At 41.9% G+C, this 20646-nt stretch overlaps 1 protein-coding gene across 2 annotated transcripts in view; it reads left to right on the forward strand.

Annotated features, from left to right (window-relative positions):
- LOC126188095 (peptidoglycan-recognition protein SA-like) overlaps positions 1-20277 on the forward strand; it is a 173489-nt gene extending 153212 nt beyond the window's left edge. For both annotated transcript variants that reach the window (XM_049929558.1, XM_049929559.1), the window contains exon 3: positions 16684-20277. In XM_049929558.1, the coding sequence (XP_049785515.1) occupies positions 16684-17237 (554 nt within the window). In that variant the 3' untranslated portion in view covers positions 17238-20277. The remainder of the gene's footprint in view (positions 1-16683) is intronic.
- The last annotated feature ends 369 nt before the right edge of the window (positions 20278-20646 follow it).

A 20646-nucleotide genomic window follows, 5' to 3' on the forward strand; every position in this document is an offset into this window, starting at 1 on the left:
AACGTTTGGTCAATGGTGGCCGAACAACTGCCTCGTCCCAATACGCCAGTCACTACTCTTGATGAACTGTGGTATCGTGTTGAAGCTGCGTGGGCAGCTGTACCTGTACACGCCATCCGAGCTCTGTTTGACTCAATGCCGAGGGGTATCAAGGCCGTGATTACGACCAGAGGTGGTTGTTCTGGGTACTGATTTCTCAGGATCTATGCACCCAAACTGCGTGAAAATGTAATCACATGTCAGTTCTACTATAATATATTTGTCCAATGAATACCCGTTTATCATCTGCATTTCTTCTTGGTGTAGCAATTTTAATGGCCAGTAGTGTATTTGCTTTCAACTCTTTCAACTGTTTTTCCACGCCAGGGATGCTTATTACTAAGCCGTTCAAACTGGACTCTGTGCGATGATCAAACGGCGGTATATTTGTTCGATTCTCCTGCGTGAACAATTCCTTAAACTCAGAATTTAAAATTTTGGCTTTCGTTTTGCTATTTCACCTACCACTCCAGACTGGTCAATGAGTGACTAAATGTAAATCTTAGACCCGCTTAGCGATTTAGCCTCAGATCCCGTGAGGTAGACGGCGTTGATGTCGACGTGAACCGTAACTTACAGACGACTGCAGCCTGCGAGCTCTACAGCCGCAGGCAAGAATACCGAGAATATTTTATACACCATATTTAACTGTTCGCGAACTACAGCCTGCTTCTCCTGCGTCCACGCACGGCACACAAACATCCTGCCCATCCTAGCAGCCCGCATCTCGTGGTCGTGCGGTAGCGTTCTCGCTTCCCACGCCCGGGTTCCCGGGTTCGATTCCTGGCGGGGTCAGGGATTTTCTCTGCCTCGTGATGGCTGGGTGTTGTGTGCTGTCCTTAGGTTACTTAGGTTTAAGTAGTTCTAAGTTCTAGGGGACTGATGACCATAGATGTTAAGTCCCATAGTGCTCAGAGCCAATTTTTTGAACCATTCTAGCAAGACTAACTGAAAAAGTAAACTATGAAAGCTGACAGACACCTCGATATGCAACATGTTACCCTCTTGACGTGTCATCAATAGACACTGGTATCTTTATGAACTGCATGGTTGGCTGTTCAGGAGAAATGACAACTAAGCTACAGACTACCTGAATTTACACTTATAAAACGCGAGATTGAAACCTTAAGTACAAAAATGCGGACGAAATTTGACCAATATATACTAGTAAGAAAACATAGGAAAGGTTAAATATGTAATTTAACTTTCCCTCTGAGACAAAGCTTACGCAATTAACACAGGCCAAATTGAGGATTGAAAACTATATTCCCGGCTCTTTAATTATCATATGCTGCATTCTATTTCCGACGGCGGCTGTTTGTCTATTGTAATTTACTCACTTCTCTCTGTGCCTTTCCTTCAACACCACCGAGCAACATGGACTCGCATCCGGAAGGACTTCGGTTCAAACCCGCGTCTGGCCATCGTGATTTAGGTTTTCCGTGATTTCCCGTAATCCCTTCAGGCAAATGCCGGATGATTCCTTTGAAAGGGCACAGCTGACTTCCTTCCCCATTCTTATCTAATCCGATGGGACTGACGACCTCGCTGTTTGGCCCCCTCCCCCAAAGCAACCATCCAACCAACCTTAAGAACCTCCTAGACGTCTATAGTATTGCGTAATGGTACTGAACTTATAAGAGTGAGACTGACAGGCTGCGCAGTGATTTCGAGAACGTCAAAAACTTTTGAAATATATTGCGCTGTCCGGAAATATTGCACCGCCTGTGAGCAGTATTCAAATCAAATGTGTGTGAAATCTTATGGGAGTTAACTGCTAAGGTCATCAGTCCCTAAGCTTACACATTACTTAACCTAAATTATCCTAAAGACAAACACACACAGCCATGCCCGAGGGAGGACTCGAACCTCCGCCGGGACCAGCCGCACAGTTTATGACCGCAGCGCCCAAGACCGCTCGGCTAATCCTGCGCGGCCGAGCAGTATTGACAATATCCTTGACAGTCTCTACGCAGTCCAAGGAGGTTAGGTCTGTTGCTGTATGGAAAATGAGTTCAAAACAAGACGAAATTCCATTATTGTTAGAGAGCATCGAAATGTACAAATCACTGCCAGCATTGCGGTATGTTGGGGCAGATGAGTACAATAACAGAAGTGTTAACAACGAACGATGAATCGTATGATTCGCTGCTGAGAAAATATGGGGAATGATTGTCAAGGAAGACGTTTTTATAAGCGTTGACTTGGTGGAACACGTCTTTCATTGTATGAGTTTGTTTCTTGGTGATGGTGATATGGTTGTTCGCAGAAATTGTCTGCTGGGAGAAGGGTGGGATGTAGTGGGAGGGAGGGGGTGCCGGGGGAGGGGAGGACAAGTGCCTACGTATGGGGACCTACAATGTGTATGGAGAACCATTCCCAGTAATGTAGCAAATTTTGGATCATCAACACACAAAAAGTTATGACACTCTTTCTTACTTTTTGAGTGGGCTTTCTCATAATTATTGATCTATCTTGCCCTCAACTGCTAATTTAATAATACTCTATTTTAGGAGTCTGTCACAATTTCAACTGCGTTACAATGTTAGCGAAATGAATGTTTGTCAACACGGCTGTGTTTACACAAAAGAAGCAGATTTTAACATGGCAAAAAAAGATGTTACCTATTACTCGAAATTCGTCACAGTCCTTCATGAATCCACGTCTCCTAAACTACCTTCTTGGTATGGCTGACAACTCAAGACCAATCCTGTGGTGTAACGTTTGCAGTAGGTTTTTTGTTAACATTTCAGCCTCACTGAGCGTAAATGTCTTGTTGTTTTTGCCACATTACTTTTCACCCAGGCCTATATACTCTCAGTCGGATTTAAATGAGCATGATTCGGATGAAGCCTGATTAAATTATGTCCTTTAGCGTTAGCCAGTTCGTCGACATGGCAACGTGGAGTTTTTGGCTTGTAAGGCACTATAAGTTCTCATAACTCCGCCTACTGTCGAACTTGGAGGAATATTTGCAGCAGAACAGTATCCTTGCAGCCGGTGAACGTGTTTTTGGACGACCACTTTTATTGTGAATCTCGCTTTCTGACGTGCTGCACTGTTATTATTAATGTACAACCAACACAAACACTTGTTCACAATACCTAACTACTGTAGGAACACTTCAACACCAGAAAATAGCTCTTTACAATAGCCGATAGGTCCACTTTTGGCATGGATAAGAGCAGTGACACATCCTGGCATGGAACCAATGAGGCCTTGTTAGGTGGCTGGAGGGAATTAGCACCGCAGCTGCACATACAAGTCACCTAATTCCCGTAATTTCCGGATAGGGGGCGATGAACTCTCACTCCACGTTCAATCACATCCCAGATGTGTTCGATCGGGTTCAGATCTGGCGAGTTGGGGGGGGGGACCAGCAGATCAAATGGAACTTGCTACGGTGTTCCTCGAATCACTCCACCACACACTCCTGCCCTTGTGAGATGGCGCATTATCTTGCTGAAAAATGCCACTACCGTCATGAAGGGGTTACATGGTCTGCAGCCAGAAAATAATACTCCTTGGCCTTCATGGTGCCTCAAACGACCTCCACTGGACCCACGTATGCCCACGTGAACTTTCCCCAAAGTATAATGGAGCCGCCGCCAGCATGTCTTCGTACCAGGTGTCAAGGATTCACGCCCTCCCACAGCGTCAACGTCCACTGCCAATGGTCACGTGCCCACTTTAGTCGTCGTTGCCGATGTCGTGGTGTTAACAATGGCACATGCATGGGAGGCCCATCGTTTGGAGTGTTTGATGCACTGTGTGTTCAGGTACATTTGTACACTAAAGTGTGATGTTAGTTCCACTTCTTTTGTCAGCATTTCTACCTTACAGAGAAAATTTCTTGTTGTTTTTTGACACATTACTTCTCTCGCAGGTCTATGTATTCTCTGTCAGATTTTAACAGTTTGCCCAGTCTACGACGTCCTATATCTGTAATGAAGTGTAGCCGCCCAGCCCCATGACGGTTGGACGTGGTTTCAACTTGGTTTCGCCACATGTTGAACACACTCACCACAGCACTCCTCGAACACCCGACAAGTCGTGCAGCATCCGAAATGCTCGTGCCGAGCCTCCGGGCCATCACAATCTATCCTCGGCCAAACTCGGATAGATCGCGCGTCTTCCCCATTCTACACACGGACAGCACGCTCACTGATATGTCTGACTAGCAGTCATTCCTCGCCAGGTCACGCTGCTAACGAACGGACGGGTATAAATCGATCGTAGATCGTTGGTCATAATGTACTGGATGACTATGTATGTTTAGGTGTTCTACCAAAAAACGTTGAAATTTACTTTCCTTAGAAAGCAGAGTGTTCCGGAAAAGATTGAAATCTGACCTTAACATTTCTGAAAGTTCCGAGGATTTTAGAGAATTTTGTGACTTACGTCCAATGAGATAAAGGTTCTGCGTGGAATGTTGGGCTGTCATAATTCCGACAGCTTCAGATTACAGAATGTTGGTGAACTGCGTAGTATTGAGAATTATGACTATTTATTGGCTATTAAAAGTTGCAGTTGCTTAGATGTTAGGTCACGAGTTCTGTACTTGGGCTGCCTACTGCTGAAAACATCAGGTATGTGCGTGTATGCCAATTATGAACAAAATGTGTTTTACCGTTAACTGTGTTATGGCGGACTTGGCAGCAGCGTGTGTATTGATAAAAGAACAGTAAGGACAGAAAGCTTATACGAATTTATTTCGTAGCCTCAGGCAGACCTATTATAAGGAACCTGCTTTGCAGCGTGAAACGGAACGCTTTATGAACGTTGCTGACATCTGTATTGCAGCCTGTCTTTTAAACTGCTTTTTCAGGTCGAAACACATTGCGCAATATTACTAACCCTCTCCCTTGACCGCTCAATAACATTGTGCAATAATTTAGTGATTCGGAACGTTGGACGAAAAAGACGCTGCTGCTGTGATAATTAATGTACTTTGTTGCAAGCAGAAAAAAAACGATAGATGAAAAATTGGTTCAAGGAGCGTCAAAGATCACACATGAAAACTGCTGAGGCAATTCTTCACTTATACTGCTGCGAAACTCACTGGAATTCTCGTTTCATCACCTGCTGAAGATCCTCAAATATTACATTATTTCATTTAAGAAAACTGTAGTCGCTCGAATGTCACGATATATGGAAGTTTCACATATTACTCAGGGGCAAAATACTCTCCTCTTTGCGTGTTATCACTTCCAACCTCTTGCGTCGGTTTCGTAGACCGCTTATGAGATGTAAAGTGGAGATATCAATATTTCAGTTTGGCTTTATCACTGGAGCATGCGTTCGTTAAGGGGCCCTTTACATACAATCCATTTTCTCGACACTGGAGACAGATAGCGATATCCTTCCACATATAAAGAATAATTCAATATGGTATCTAAATTTCGTGTACTGCAACGTATGGCCTAACACGCACCAAACGCAAATTCATAGCGACCCCTATTTTCATTACAAACTTGAGAACAATTTCTTGCAGCAGTTTACTAATATCGAAATCTCACAATAACTATGACCCTTACCAAAATGACAGCTGTTGCCGACCGATCGATCGATAATGCCATTGCCATTACCATTGCCAATCTACATTTTATATCCTCTCTACTTCGACCATCATCAGTTATTTTGCTCCCCAAATACCAAAACTCATTTACTACCTTAAGCGTCTCATTTCCTAATCTAATTCCCAGAGCATCAACTGATTTAATTCGACTACATTCCATATCCTCGTTTTGCTTTTGTTGATGTTCATCTTATATCCTCCTTTCAAGACACTGTCCATTCCTTTCAACTGCTCTTCCAGGTCCTTTGCTGTCTCTGACAGATTTACAATGTCATCAACAAACCTCAAAGTTTTTATTTTCTCTCCATGGATTTTAATTCCTACTCCAAATGTTTCTTTTGTTTCCTTTACTGCTGCCTTAATATACAGATTGAATAACATTGGGGATAGGCTACAACCCTGTCTCACTCCCTTCCCAACGACTGCTTCTCTTTCATGCCCCTCAATTCATATAACTGCCATTTGGTTTCTGTACAAATTGTAAATAGCCTTTCGCTGCCTGTATTTCACCACTGCCACCTTCAGAATTTCAAAGAGAGTATTCCAGTCAACATTGTCAAAAGCTTTCTCTAAGTCTACAAATGCTAGGAACGTAGGTTTGCCTTTCCTTAATCTATCTTCTAAGATAAGTCATAGGGTCAATATTGCCTCACGTGTTCCAACATTTCTACGGAATCCAAACTGATCTTCCCTGAGGTCGGCTTTTTAAAATTCTTTTCTTCACTTTCTTTTTATTGGTTTTTAAATATATCGCTAAGAATAATTATTTGTTGTCATGTCATGTTACAAAAATATCTAGTGGCAAGAAGTGTGATTTCTGTCAGTTTAATTTCCTGTCTTGGACTTTTGTAATTTGTTTTCTTTGTGCAAACAAAACATCAGATTTTTAATTTTTTTATATTTCATGTGTGATACATAACATGGTCACTATGTGAAGCAAAATTGTAACTCGAAATTATAGTATGATTGATTGCATGATGGTTGAGTATCTTGTTAAATACGATTTTGGGCACATGAAGATTGATTCCAGATTGAGGGAGCAGAATGGAATATAACAGCAAAACATTTCACGATGCATTTCAAATGGTAGCCCACACAGGCTATCAACTTAACTGAATATCAAATAACAGTTTCTTGGGAATTTAGTTTTGCCATTCACGTTGTTGACGGTATAGTGACGTCATTTTCTAACATTGGAACCATTCATGTTCCAGTAGCGAATTTTATGCTTTTGTTTCTTCTCAGGCTTTATTATAATGTTTATTTCGTTTTCATCGTGCATTGCAAAGGCTTCGTGACGACGTGTGTATTTTTCTTAGGAGTGTCCTTCCACAAAATAGATCATATGTGTGAAAGTTTTAAATGATTTAGCTTTTACAGTACTTGGTCGTAGAAATTCTTGCACTATGCATAAATAGGAACATAAATTGATGAATCCATCTTCATTAAATAACTTTTTTTTAATATATTGTCAACTGGTCATTCTCAGAACGAATATTTCCTGCTCAGCTTAGATTAATTAAAGTAGTACCTACACACAAAGAGGGAAAGGATGATGATCCTAACAACTGCAAACCATTTTCCTTAGTATCAGGCTTCTCCAAAATATACGAAATGCTTATGCTCAAAAAACTAACTGCTTACAAGGAAAAGTACAGGGTGAGGGCAAATTAAAGTGCCCCAGAGAACAGAGTTCCAGGGTACAAAGAAATGCAGGAGAATAAAGGAAGTACAATACTAACTTGGCGACAGTAGATGTTGAAAGTGGCCATCATTCATCTCTTGGCACTTTTGGGTCATGGTCATCAAATTGCTGAAGCGGGAATTGCTGCAATCTCATCCAAAACGTTCTGCTGCAGTTCTTGAAGACTATGAGGGTTGTTAGACTTGAGGGCTCCCCCAACAAGGTTACTGCACACAGACAGGTCAGGTGTGATGGGTGGCCACGCTGGCCTCTGCTAACAACTCTGTCAGTCGTGAAGATTGTGCTCAAAGGCTTGGCCGCCTGTATGGGCAGTTGTCTCATACTATTGATAGTAACTGTAGGACTGTTCCTCCTCCGTTAATGTTGCCATAAACGGTTTCAAAATGTTGGCAGTGCAATGTGCCGAAGTAATTATCTTATGAACGAAGATGGGACCAGTAATGCAACATGCAGACACTGCACACCAAACCCCAACCCTCTAATCATGCAATGGTGTCTTGTGGAAGTTAAGCGGATTCTCTGCTGCCCAGGACCTGTGATTCTTTGAGTTGACATAACTACTCAGGTGAAACCAGGCTCCATCAGACATAAAGAACAGATCTGTGTCGAAGCAATTTCTTGTTACCTCAGTGAGCAGCCACTCACAGAACTGGCGGCGCTGAGGAGCATCTGCTGGGTTTAATGCATGGACAACAGACACTCGGTAGGGATGCAACGCAAGTGCAGGTGAAATGTTTGTGTGATATCCCAGTCCCTTGCGACAGGCGTCGGGTTGATTTGATAGGACTCTGAAGTATTTTCTTGTGAACTGCAGCCACATTTTGTGGTGTGCAGGTATGTTTCGGAATGTTTTTTGACTTGTTCAAAACAGATCCTGTCTGACCCGTTTTTCAGACAAAGCATTGCACAGCACTCTTCGCTGTTACTTTGACACCATTAAACTTCTCAGCGAACAACTGACCAAACCGTTTCCAAGACTTTGTTGTCAAGTAACTTCCCACAGTTAACACCCGCCGCTCCACTGTGAGTACCGACCTCATGGCATTGCTCCACTCACACTGACAGCCCGCAGTATGCTCTAAATCAATGTGGTTTAAGTGACGGCATACCTGCGGTGTGAAAATCACAGGGTGTGTTTAATGCATACATTCACGCCCAATCGTATCCATTCCTCCAGGCCACTTTTATTTGCCCCATACTGTATAATATAGTAACTCCAACACAGCATGGATACCAGAAAGGTAAATCAGTGGGGAATGCAACTGAATCATTAACAGAATTTATTGTACATGCCTTGGAGAACAGGATGGTAGTGTTTGGAATTTTTCTTGACTTAGCCAAGGCGTTTGACACAATTAATCATGCAGTCCAAGGAAAGAAACCAGAGAATTCTGGTATTTGTGGACAAGCAGCCAAATGGATAACATCTTATCTCAGTAATAAGAGATAATATGTAACCATTAACAGCTTATACAGTTAAGAAGTTAGGAACATCAAGTACTGTGTTCTTCAAGGCTTTGTAATGGTACCTATGCTCTTCAGTTTATTTGTAAATCATGTACAAACATATGAAAATAAAAATGATACTGTATGCAGTTCATACAACTATGCTAAATCTTTCCAATAATTTTGAAGCGCTTTCATATCAGTCAATAATAAAGCACAATGGCTCATGGAAAATGAGTTAATTATTAGTCAGTAAAAACTATGTAAATGGTTTTCAAAGCGAAACAAAAAGAACACCACATACATGGTTTTCTGGGTGAACTGCAGACCTTTATCCTTAGTATCAGGCTTCTCCAAAATATACGAAGTGCTCATGCTCAAAAAGCTAACTGCTTATCAGTAAAAGCACAAGGTGGGGGAAAATTAAAGTGTCCCAGAGATATAATGATAGCCAACGAGCTACATTGGTAGCGGTAGATAAATACTGTTTTCAATTAGCTAAACTCAGTGATATTTGTAATGAAACAACTTGCTCACTGTGCTCATCGAGACTTCTTGTGCACTGTCTGTCATGGACTTTTTGAACCATCCATGGAATATGAAATTACAGTTAGAGGGAACATAACCATCACAGGAATGGAGAGAATATTCCAACTACTGGAAAGACAACCATTTGAATTACGTTGAAAAAGAAGCAAAAAGAATCTTATAGAAACTGTTTCAAAGATCTAAATATTCTGACATTTCCATTACTATATACATTCAAGGCCAACGCTCACACTGGAAGCTAGTGCAACGCAACGGAATTGAAGGCGACTGCACCATCGTATCGTGGTACTTTCACACTAGACAAAAAGTCAGGACAATGTCATTTCACATACCCCAGTATGAAACGGTAAAAATGAGGTTATGAAATATCATTTGCTATGCAACTACTTGGATATTGTATTAGCATTAAGGAACTAGCAAAGATAAAATATATCAAAACAAAATTCAGAATGGGTGTTCTTTACAAAGTTTATGTGGTTAACTGCTGTGAACTGAAAGAGTAGGAAAAGTGTTGCGTAAAAAATTCAAAAATATGCGCAAGGCAATATTTAGAAGGCAATACACAAAACATTATCATTCTATCTTTAATGTTTTTTTCATAGTTCAAACTGATGTCAAAACCAACTGCATTTAATTTTATTCATCGTAATCGATGTTTTTAGAAAGCCTGCAACTGTGTTACTCTACTAATGGTTCAAATGGCTCTGAGCACTATGGGACTTAACATCTGAGGTCATCAGTCCCCTAGAACTTAGAACTACTTAAACCTAACTAACCTAAGGCCATCTGACACATCCACGCCCGAGGCAGGATTCTAACCTGCGACCGTAGCGGTCGCGCTGTTCCAGACTGAAGCGCCTAGAACTGCTCGGCCACACCGGCCGGCACTCTACTAGTGATGTAAATAATAAAACTCTGCGCTAGTTGCGTTTCCTCATGCATAGGCCGATGTGTTTCACGTATTTATTCCCTTGGAAATACATTGATATTTTCTATGATGTTTGCATGTGAGTTGTTCTGCCTCTCTTCCCTTGCAGTCGTCAAAATGCTTTCACTGAAAATATAAATCTTGTGATTTTTAAACACTAATGTTAGAAAATGGTATTTTTTGTCTAACTAAAATAAAATGTAAAGTATAACTGATCATTTAAGTAGTCGCTAGTGTCAGTAATAGAAGTTATAAGTGGCAACTTGATGTAAATAATGTATTCCACGAAGAATGGAACTCCTGTGCCTACATCTACGTCTATATCTGCATAGGTATTCCGAAAATCACAGTGTGTTACCTGGCGAGGGGTACCTTGTAGCACGACTACTCATTTGCTTTCCTATTCCACTAGTAATCTGAGCAAGGGAAAGATGACTGCTATATGTCTCTGTATGTGTCCCAATTTCCCATCCTCATGGTCTCTTAACACGAAATTTGCGTTGGAAGGTTGCCAGTTCTCTAATTTTTCTCAGTAGCGTTTTGTGAGAAGAACCCCGTCTCCACTGCAAGAATTCACATTTGAGTTCGTGAATCATCTCCGTAATATTTGCATGTTGATCCAGTAACTGATCGAGCAGCTCGCTTCTGAATTGCTTCGATGCCTTTAATCCTACGTGGTGGGGATCCCAAAGACTCGAGCAATACTCAAACTCTTTGTATTATATTTTGATTTCACATAAACAAACAGTGTGGGCGACGATTTTCGTGTGTTTGAATTTCTGCACAATGAAGGAGGTACAGTAGCTGTAAGTAGATGGACAAAAATACTATCTTCTAATAATAAATGAAAAGCACCAGTTTGCTTTTGTTCTACAATATTATTTTTATTGCTAACCGGTTTTCGGCTTACAAGGCCATCTTCAGGCATTAGCGCCCAAAAATTACAAGATTTATACAGGTATCTTCCGACTGCAATAAAACCATAAGAAGACGACTACAGGGCAAGGGAGGCAGAACAACACACACACAAAGTTCACACAAAATACCAATGCAATAGCACTTATTAATGGGAATCAATTATTGAATGCTATGTATGAAAAAAACGTAACTGGTGCAGTGTTTTATTATTTACATAATTAAAAACCAACTCTATTTCCCTCTTCCAACAACGCAGATTTTTTCACCATTAACGAGATCAATTTAAGCTCTTATTTGATCTAACGGTAGGCCATTTCTCTGTTCCAAGTATTATAAATCGTAAAACATTCTTCTCATTACAAAAGCATGGCCAATTTTGTGCAAAAAATCTCGTAAGAATAATAACGGAGAGTCATGGAAGCATTGCAGTATGTCATGAAAATGAAGCCAGCAGTGAGAAGAAGACTAACTTAAAATCCACTACAGTAACATAAGCGAGACTACGTTAACATCCGATGTTAGAAGACGATGCCATTGGCCGCCCCCCAGCGTCAACTACCTAATCTTCTTCCCGAGGAAACTGCAAACTTGACGTTGACGTCCATTCTATTCTATATTTCATTCCGTAGGCGACCTGTGTGAACGACCTTATCTGAAATGCATTGTGGAGTGGTTCAAATGGTTCAAATGGCTCTGAGCACTATGAGACTTAACATCTACGGTCATCAGTCCCCTAGAAATTAGAACTACTTAAACCTAACTAACCTAAGGACAGCACACAACACCCAGCCATCACGAGGCAGAGAAAATCCCTGACCCCGCCGGGAATCGAACCCGGGAACCCGGCCGTGGGAAGCGCATTGTGGAGTAGCAGATGTCAAGTTTGAATCGATCTACACAATTCCCACCTAAATGGTGTCTTAAGCCGGGTTCACACATGCAGAAATTGTGCAAAGACTCTGAGCACTTTGGGACTTAACATCTGAGGTCATAAGTCCCCTAGACTTAGAACTACTTAAACCTGACTAACCTAAGGACATCACACACTTCCATGCCCGAGGCAGGATTCGAACCTGCGACCGTAGCAGCAGCGCGGTTCCGGACTGGAGCGTCTAGAACCGCTCGGCCACAACGGCTGGCTCACATATGCAGAAGCCACATCTTGTGGCTTTCTGTGGTTGCACCGTGAGCGATCGTTCACACAGGACGCCGCAAATTCTACATAGCAAATTTCAGCATGGCATCAACTGCAATCGTATGAGTGGGTAATAATGTTATAGTGCAGGTTATGGCATTAGTACTATAACACGCGTGGAGGAGATCAAATGTTAATCCGAAAATAGATTTTTCACAGGGATAACTCAGGGGCCACAAACACATTTCATGAAAGAAGTAACACTCGAAGATGGAAATACTATCGCAAACTAACCAACAACTGGCATGTAAATATCATATGCAGACGCGCCACTCTTCCAAGATTTTAGAATCTTATTGCATTCGTTCATGTAGGCGTTTCGAATAATTAATTTGTAGTTTAACAGCCGCCACATCACACACGGGGGCTATTTCACGCGTATAATCCACAACTTACACAGTGCTTGATCTCACAAACCATAGTTTTTACAACTCGTTTTTTTTGGTTACATATTAACTTTATTTATTTATTCACCAAATAATCTTTCAAGATTGCTGGACAGGCCTACGTCATTGGTTTGCAAATATTGTGTACTCACACGGACACACACACACACACACACACACACACACACACACACACACAACACGCTCTCTCTCACACACACGCACACTGCTACAGAAAATTAAAAATAGGCTGTTGTTCTTGTAGTTCCACAAACCGACCAGTGTTTTAATTTTTTCAGTAATGAAATGAAAAAACACTGAAATCGATGGAGTACAGCAGTAATTACACCACTATAACTGCGACATAATTCTCGTGTTTCGAAATACAGCAACCAGGGGGCATTGGTGGAAGGACAGTGACAACGTACAACTAACAAGGGGAGGCCACGACGTTTGGAACGCGGATTTACTGCAAACTTCGTACACTCGTAGTACTCCACGAGGACAACAAAATGTGTAAGCAGTAGCGCCAAAGGGTGTCATCAGACGTCCGCCCTGTAAAATTCAACGAACTATATAGAACAAAACTTAAAAAAAAAAAAAAAAGTGTTTGGCGTTCAAGCCGCTTGATCGCTGGATCGAGCTCCGTTCGTCAGTTTTTTTTTTATTTTCAACACAGTCATTTTCTTTATTATTTATATTACAATTGATATAATAGGGAAAATACATTTAATCGGATGAACTTTTATTATATTTACAATGTTATTTGGTAGTCTACTAATTTTTATTATCGTAAATAATGTAATGTTCATAACTATCGACTTGTAAACAACCAAACGCATAAAGTGATATTGAAAGTGTATGCTTGTCCGTGATTTGAGAAATCCCTTATACCTGGAAGGAGCCCGAAACGATTTGTTACCAACAAGTTTTGACTGGCACAGACGTCTTTCGAAAGATATACAACTAATCGTCGCTTTCGACATTACGAGTACAAGTTGCAGGATGGTATTTTTCGTAAAAACATGGAAAACATCAAGTTAAACGGCACCAGCTGCATTGACTAATGTTTCCGCATACGCAAGGTCTTTTGACGTTTTCCGTGGAAAAACAAACCTCGTTAACATTTTCAAAAGCCTCTCTCTCAGACGATAGTTTGGAAGCAAACCATGCATGACGCGGTATTTCCTTAAAAATCGGCGCTGATAATTGGTTGTACAGTATCGAGTGTATTTCAATAGAGTCTTCCGAGAAGCAGTTTCTCGTTCTCTTTCGATTAAATACGAACAGTTTTGAAGACACGGACAAGCATACATATTCAGTATCACGTTATGCGTTTGGTCTTTTACTAGTCGATAGTTATGAATATTATATTATTTGTGATAATAAAAATTAGTAGCTTGCCAAATAACATTGTAAATTTAATAAAAGTTCATCCGATTACACGTATTTTTGTCCATTATATCAATTGTAATACAAATAGTAAAGAAAATGACTGTGTTGAAAAAAAAAAAACTGACGAACGGAACTCGATCCAGCGATCCCGCGGCTTCAACGCCAACCACTTAAAAAAAAAAGAACATTTTGTTTCTACATTATTCGCTGAATTTGTTCAGGGCAGCCGTCCGATGACACCCCTCTTTTTTTTCCGTGGTTGATCGTTGTGTTTGGTCGTTGCGGACGTCACATGATATCCGTACAAGCTCGTTTGTTGATCGTTCCACTCAGTTTTTTTATTACAGAGGCCAACCGTCTCTCTGACCGAATACGCTGAGCTACCGTGCCGGCATTTATAGATCTGTCATGAGTTAGCCCTTCGGTTTCCCGAATTCTGATTTGTGGTCCATTGTTGCGGTTTCCCGACGATTTGAGGTTTTCGGCGTCTCTAACTCCGGGAGCGACATGTGTCAACAATCTCAGCGTTGCCTTGGTGCTTCTCCAGAGCTCGATGACGACACCGCGGACGTTTCTGAGCTCACGTAACGACCGCATCTGCAGACTTGTTACAGATCTCTCCCACACAACGGCCTCCCAGTAGCTTGGATTACAGGAGTGCGCCAGAACTCCCAGCCATCCCATTCAGTTTGTTAGTTCATCCGTTCGCCTACTTATTTTAATATAAAGGTAAGGTAAGGCACTGACCGAACACGCTGAGCCACCGTGCTGGCAGCATTCGGCTGCAGCCGCTTCATGGTTAAAATGGCCACGCACAGATATATATTTGACGACCGAAATTATCTTGCGATTTTCTCAGTAACGCTTGAGAAGTACGCGCTACTGCTTACACATTTTGTCGTCCTCATGGAGTACTACGAGTGTACGAAGTTTACAGTAAATTCGCGTTCCAAACGTCGTGGCCTCCCCTTGTAAGTTGAACTTTTCGCGGCATGAGAAAATTGGGTCTCTTGTTGTTGTTGTTGTGGTCTTCAGTCCTGAGACTGGTTTGATGCAGCTCTCCATGCTACTCTATCCTGTGCAGGCTTCTTCATCTCCCAGTACCTACCGCAACCTACATCCTTCTGAATCTGCTTAGTGTATTGATCTCTTCGTCTCCCTCTACGATTTTTACCCTCCATGCTGCCCTCCAATGCTAAATTTGTGATCCCTCGATGCCTCAGAACATGTCCTACCAACCGATCCCTTCTTCTAGTCAAGTTGTGCCACAAACTTCTCTTCTCCCCAATCCTATTCAATACCTCCTCATTAGTTACGTGATCTACCCACCTTATCTTCAGAATTCTTCTGTAGCACCACATTTCGAAAGCTTCTATTCTCTTCTTGTCCAAACTAGTTATCGTCCATGTCTCACTTCCATACATGGCTACACTCCATACAAATACTTTCAGAAACGACTTCCTGACACCTAAATCTATATTCGATGTTAACAAATTTCTCTTCTTGAGAAACGCTTTCCTTGCCATTGCCAGTCTACATTTTATATCCTCTCTACTTCGACCATCTTCGGTTATTTTACTCCCTAAATAGCAAAACTCCTTTACTAATTTAAGTGTCTCATTTCCTAATCTAATTCCCTCAGCATCACCCGACTTAATTTGACTACATTCCATTATCCTCGTTTTGCTTTTGTTGATGTTCATCTTATATCCTCCTTTCAAGACACTGTCCATTCCGTTCAACTGCTCTTCCAAGTCCTTTGCTGTCTCTGACAGAATTACAATGTCATCGGCGAACCTCAAAGTTTTTACTTCTTCTCCATGAATTTTAATACCTACTCCGAATTTTTCTTTTGTTTCCTTTACTGCTTGCTCAATATACAGATTGAATAACATCGGGGAGAGGCTACAACCCTGTCTCACTCCTTTCCCAACCACTGCTTCCCTTTCATGCCCCTCGACTCTTATAACTGCCATCTGGTTTCTGTACAAATTGTAAATAGCCTTTCGCTCCCTGTATTTTACCCCTGCCACCTTCAGAATTTGAAAGAGAGTATTCCAGTCAACATTGTCAAAAGCTTTCTCTAAGTCTACAAATGCTAGAAACGTAGGTTTGCCTTTTCTTAATCTTTCTTCCAAGATAAGTCGTAAGGTCAGTATTGCCTCCGTGTTCCAACATTTCTACGGAATCCAAACTGATCTTCCCCGAGGTCGGCTTCTACCAGTTTTTCCATTCGTCTGTAAAGAATTCGCGTTAGTATTTTGCAGCTGTGACTTATTAAACTGATAGTTCGGTAACTTTCACATCTGTCAACACCTGCTTTCTTTGGGATTGGAATTATTATATTCTTCTTGAAGTCTGAGGGTATTTCGCCTGTCTCATACATCGTGCTCACCAGATGGTAGAGTTTTGTCATGACTGGCTCTCCTGAGGCCATCAGTAGTTCTAATGGAATGTTGGGTCTCTTAATTTGCGCCATTGTTGTGTGTGTGAACTCAGCTTTATTTGGGTGATAGGCGAGTGATGATGACGTCACGTTTGCAGACCCGAGCGGCAACCTGACGGTGATCGCCGAGAGCGAGTGGTCGTCGCAGGACATCCGCGACCGGCGCGTCGGCCTGCCGCTGCCCGTGCGGTACGTGATCGTGAGCCACACGTTCTCGGAGGAGTGCGCCGTCTACGAGGAGTGCGTGCAGCTGCTGCGCGACCTGCAGCGGCTGCACGTGTCGGCGCGCGGCTACTACGACATCGCGTACAACTTCGTGGTGGGCGGCGACGGCTACGTGTACGAGGGCCGCGGCTGGAACTACACGGCCGAGAGGCTGCAGCCCTTTACCGACAACAGCGTCACGCTGAGCCTGGCGGGCCGCTTCACGCAGGGCCTGCGGCCGCCCTCTGACCTGCAGATGGCGGCGCTGCGGGCGCTGATCCAGGAGGGCGTGCGCCGGGGCGCCGTCAGCGAAGAGTACCGCCTGTTCGCGCTCTGCCAGGTCGAGTACAACCAGAGCCCCGGCAGCCTCGCCTACCGGCTGGTCAAGAAGCTGCCGCACTGGTCGCTCTACAGCGGCGCCGCCCACGGCGGCAACTGCACCAGCTAGGGACCGCTTGCTGCATGTGGGTTCCCTCATACTTATCATTAGCGGCAGTAATATTCCATCTGGAAGTGCCATTGGTTATAACATGTGCAGTATCTGTCCCTTCAAAATCTTTTTGTATGCTAGGAAATAAACAAGCAATTATCTGTTCCGAGGAAGAATACGATCGCTATCCCTCCTCGCAGAAATTTAAGCTGTCCTCTTAGGTTCCTGCCTAACCACACACTCGAAAATCACCAAATATTAGGAAATTGAAAGAAAAATATTTGTGACAAGAAACAGTCTGAATTTTACTGCTTATCATTTTAGTCGCAGCAATTTAAGCTGACCATTTAGGTTCCTGCCTAACCACTCACAGGGAAATAGACACATATTCGGAAATAAACAGCCAAATATTCCAGAATGAGATTTTCACTCTGCAGCGAAGTGTGCGCTGATATGAAACTTCCTGGCAGATTAAAACTGTGTGCTGGACCGGGACTCGAACTCGGGACATTTGCCTTTCGCGGGCAAGTGCTCCATCAACGTTTTTTTTTTTTAACCTCATTTTGATCGTTACAGTTTGTTCTATGTGTTCGAGGTGGACGTCCTATGACGTCTGTTCAAGTTCTTCGTTGATCCATTAACTCAGTTTTTTTTTTTATTGCAGAGGGCAGCTAACCCTCTGACCGAACACGCTGAGCTACCGTGCCGGCGACGAACTAAGCTACCCAAGCACGACTCACGCCCCATTCTCACAGCTTTACTTCCGGCAGTACCTCGTCTCCTACCTTCCAAACTTAACAGAAGCTCTCCTGCGAACCATGCAGGACTGGTACTCCTGAAAGTTTGGAAGGTAGGAGACGAGGTACTGGCGGAAGTACGGCTGTGAGGAAGGGGCGTGAGTCGTGCTTGGGTAGCTCAGTTGATGCCGGCACGGTTGCTCAGCGTGTTCGATCAGAGGGTTAGCTGCCCTCTGTAATAAAAAAACTGAGTTAATGGATCAACGATGAACTGAAACGGCTGTCTTGCGACGTCCGCCCCGAGCAGATACAACGAACAAAAAGGAATAAATTAATTTAAAAAAAGTTGGTAGAGCACTTGCCCGCGAAAGGCAAAGGTCCCGCGTTCGAGTCTCGGTCCGGCACACAGTTTTAATCTGCCAGGAAGTTTCAGCCAAATATTTATTTTATCCCTCAGGTTATAATCAGACGAAAATGTAAATATCATTGAATATTGGAGTGCCGAGCACTGTTGGCATGCGGCATGCCCTCAGTGCTTGTGAGGCAACCTGAGGAGCTACTTGATTGAGAAGTAGCAGCTCTGGTCTCAGAAACTGACATACGGCCGGGCATGTGATCAGCACACTACTCTCCCGGCCGTATGTCAGTTTCTGAGATCAAACGACGCGAAATGTGTTACGTTACTTTGAGATGCAAACAAATTCCTCATTAGATAATGATGTTTGCTTGATAAAGTGTGTTATTTGTCAGAGCTCTCTTCATATTCTGACTAGAAGGGAACATACTTATCAGTCAAAATGTCTGATACTTGGACTGTTTTCTTTTATAAGACTTTCATTTAACCATGAAAATACGTTAGTCCTCATGATTTACCATCTTATTATTGTTGTAAACTAAATTTTGAATCTATATTTTTAAATATGGTTCATCTGAAAGTTGTATGGGCATGACTATATAGATATGATCGCTAATGTTTATTTACCCTGCTCCATAGCCAAGGTCACAAACACATGCCTTTGTGGTGGTGCTCAACTTGCAGATAAGTTGGTTCAAATTCTGATGGCAGAAAATGTTCCCTACCAGTAACTGGCCAGCAGGGAAAGAAGAGACAGTGGCATAAAGTTTATGATCACCAGACCTTGTGCTAATGTCCCAGATTACATGCCAAACCTCTCTGCAGTGTGGGCATATGACATTGTTGATTGTGAACCATCCATCAGATGGGGATGTTAAACTTGTTGGTCACCTTGTTACTATTCAGTGGGAGTAGTCTATGTGTCAGACCTGGGTTTCACCATCTCCCTTCCCCTCACCCTAACAACAGAAACACAACAAAACACAATACTACACACTTGACACTTCATAACAAGTCAGAGGAAGGCAACAGCAAACCATCTTGCAGCAGTCCCACGTTTACGTTCGACCTCCAGCAGAACTCTAAAATCAGCGAAAATGGAGGACATGGGCAAAGACTGTGGATCAGTGGTGCTACGTGGGAATTTGAGTCAGATGCCGATGTAGTTCGCATCTTTGTGGTAAACTGCTCAGAAGATCCTGAGATCAAGTCCCAGTCCAGCACACATTTTAACTTTATGCTGCTGATTCCACACAAAGTCCCAATGCACCTGATATCATTATCATTAGTTCCTTCCTTTTCCTTTCCTTCCTCCCACCTTAAATTTACATAAAAGAAGTTTAATATATTTTCTTATTCAATTTTGAAATGATAGCATACACTTTATGTCTGCTACAGTCTTTTTCTGAAATTACAAAAATCGTGTCACAAAAATAATGTTTTCCCAAATCTAGTGACCTGTTTTAAGGTATACCATGGTCATGTACCTAGGAACAAATATTCAAGTTTAGAAGTGTTCCAAATGAGAAAATGTTGTCAATACTGTATTTGATAGTCCATGTTTTATGTTATTACCCTACTATGCACCAATAATTAGTATGTGAAATCGAATGAAGAAGTAGTGTTTTCAAAATCCAGTTACAAGTAAAAATATTTAGAAATAGAAGTTATTGGTGAGTAACATAGATTTCCATTTTCAAGACAGTGTAAATTGTTAAGACATTAAAGACACTCAGCTCATTAGCATGTATCACATTTTCTATGGTAGAAGACCTTCTTCTGTTCCAAGCAATGAACAACAAAGTATGCTCAACCTTCCACACTTTATGTAACTACGTTCAAAAATGTACAGAATTTTACTCACCATACAACTTTTAAACTGAAGAATTAACAATACCCTTCAAACAGCTTTAATATTTTATAAAGCACCTAAATATGTAGAGGTCTTATTATTAACAAACACTGGAACACTGGCAAAACACAACCTCATACTTAAAAAAAAAAAAAAAAAAAAAGAGTAGAAAATGCCAGAAACTGCTTATGGGAGTTTCTAGTGGGCATTCCTTCGTGTGAATCTAAAGTCAACCACTAGATTGAAATGCTAACTAGAAAACCATGTGTTGTAAAGTACCCTATCCTCCAGGTACAACTCTCTCCCCTATTGTAGTGCACTCTAGCAATAATTATTTTTTACAACTGATGTATGAATGCTTTATTCATATTTGTATATTTTTATAAACAGCCAGTGTCATTGAACTAAATAATTAGGTCAATGTTAATAAGTACAAGAAATAATATAGGATAGAAAACAGCATAATTAAGTAAATGACAATAA

This window comes from Schistocerca cancellata, chromosome 5 (genome assembly GCF_023864275.1).
Source record: "Schistocerca cancellata isolate TAMUIC-IGC-003103 chromosome 5, iqSchCanc2.1, whole genome shotgun sequence".
Classification (NCBI taxonomy): Eukaryota; Metazoa; Arthropoda; class Insecta; order Orthoptera; family Acrididae; genus Schistocerca; species Schistocerca cancellata.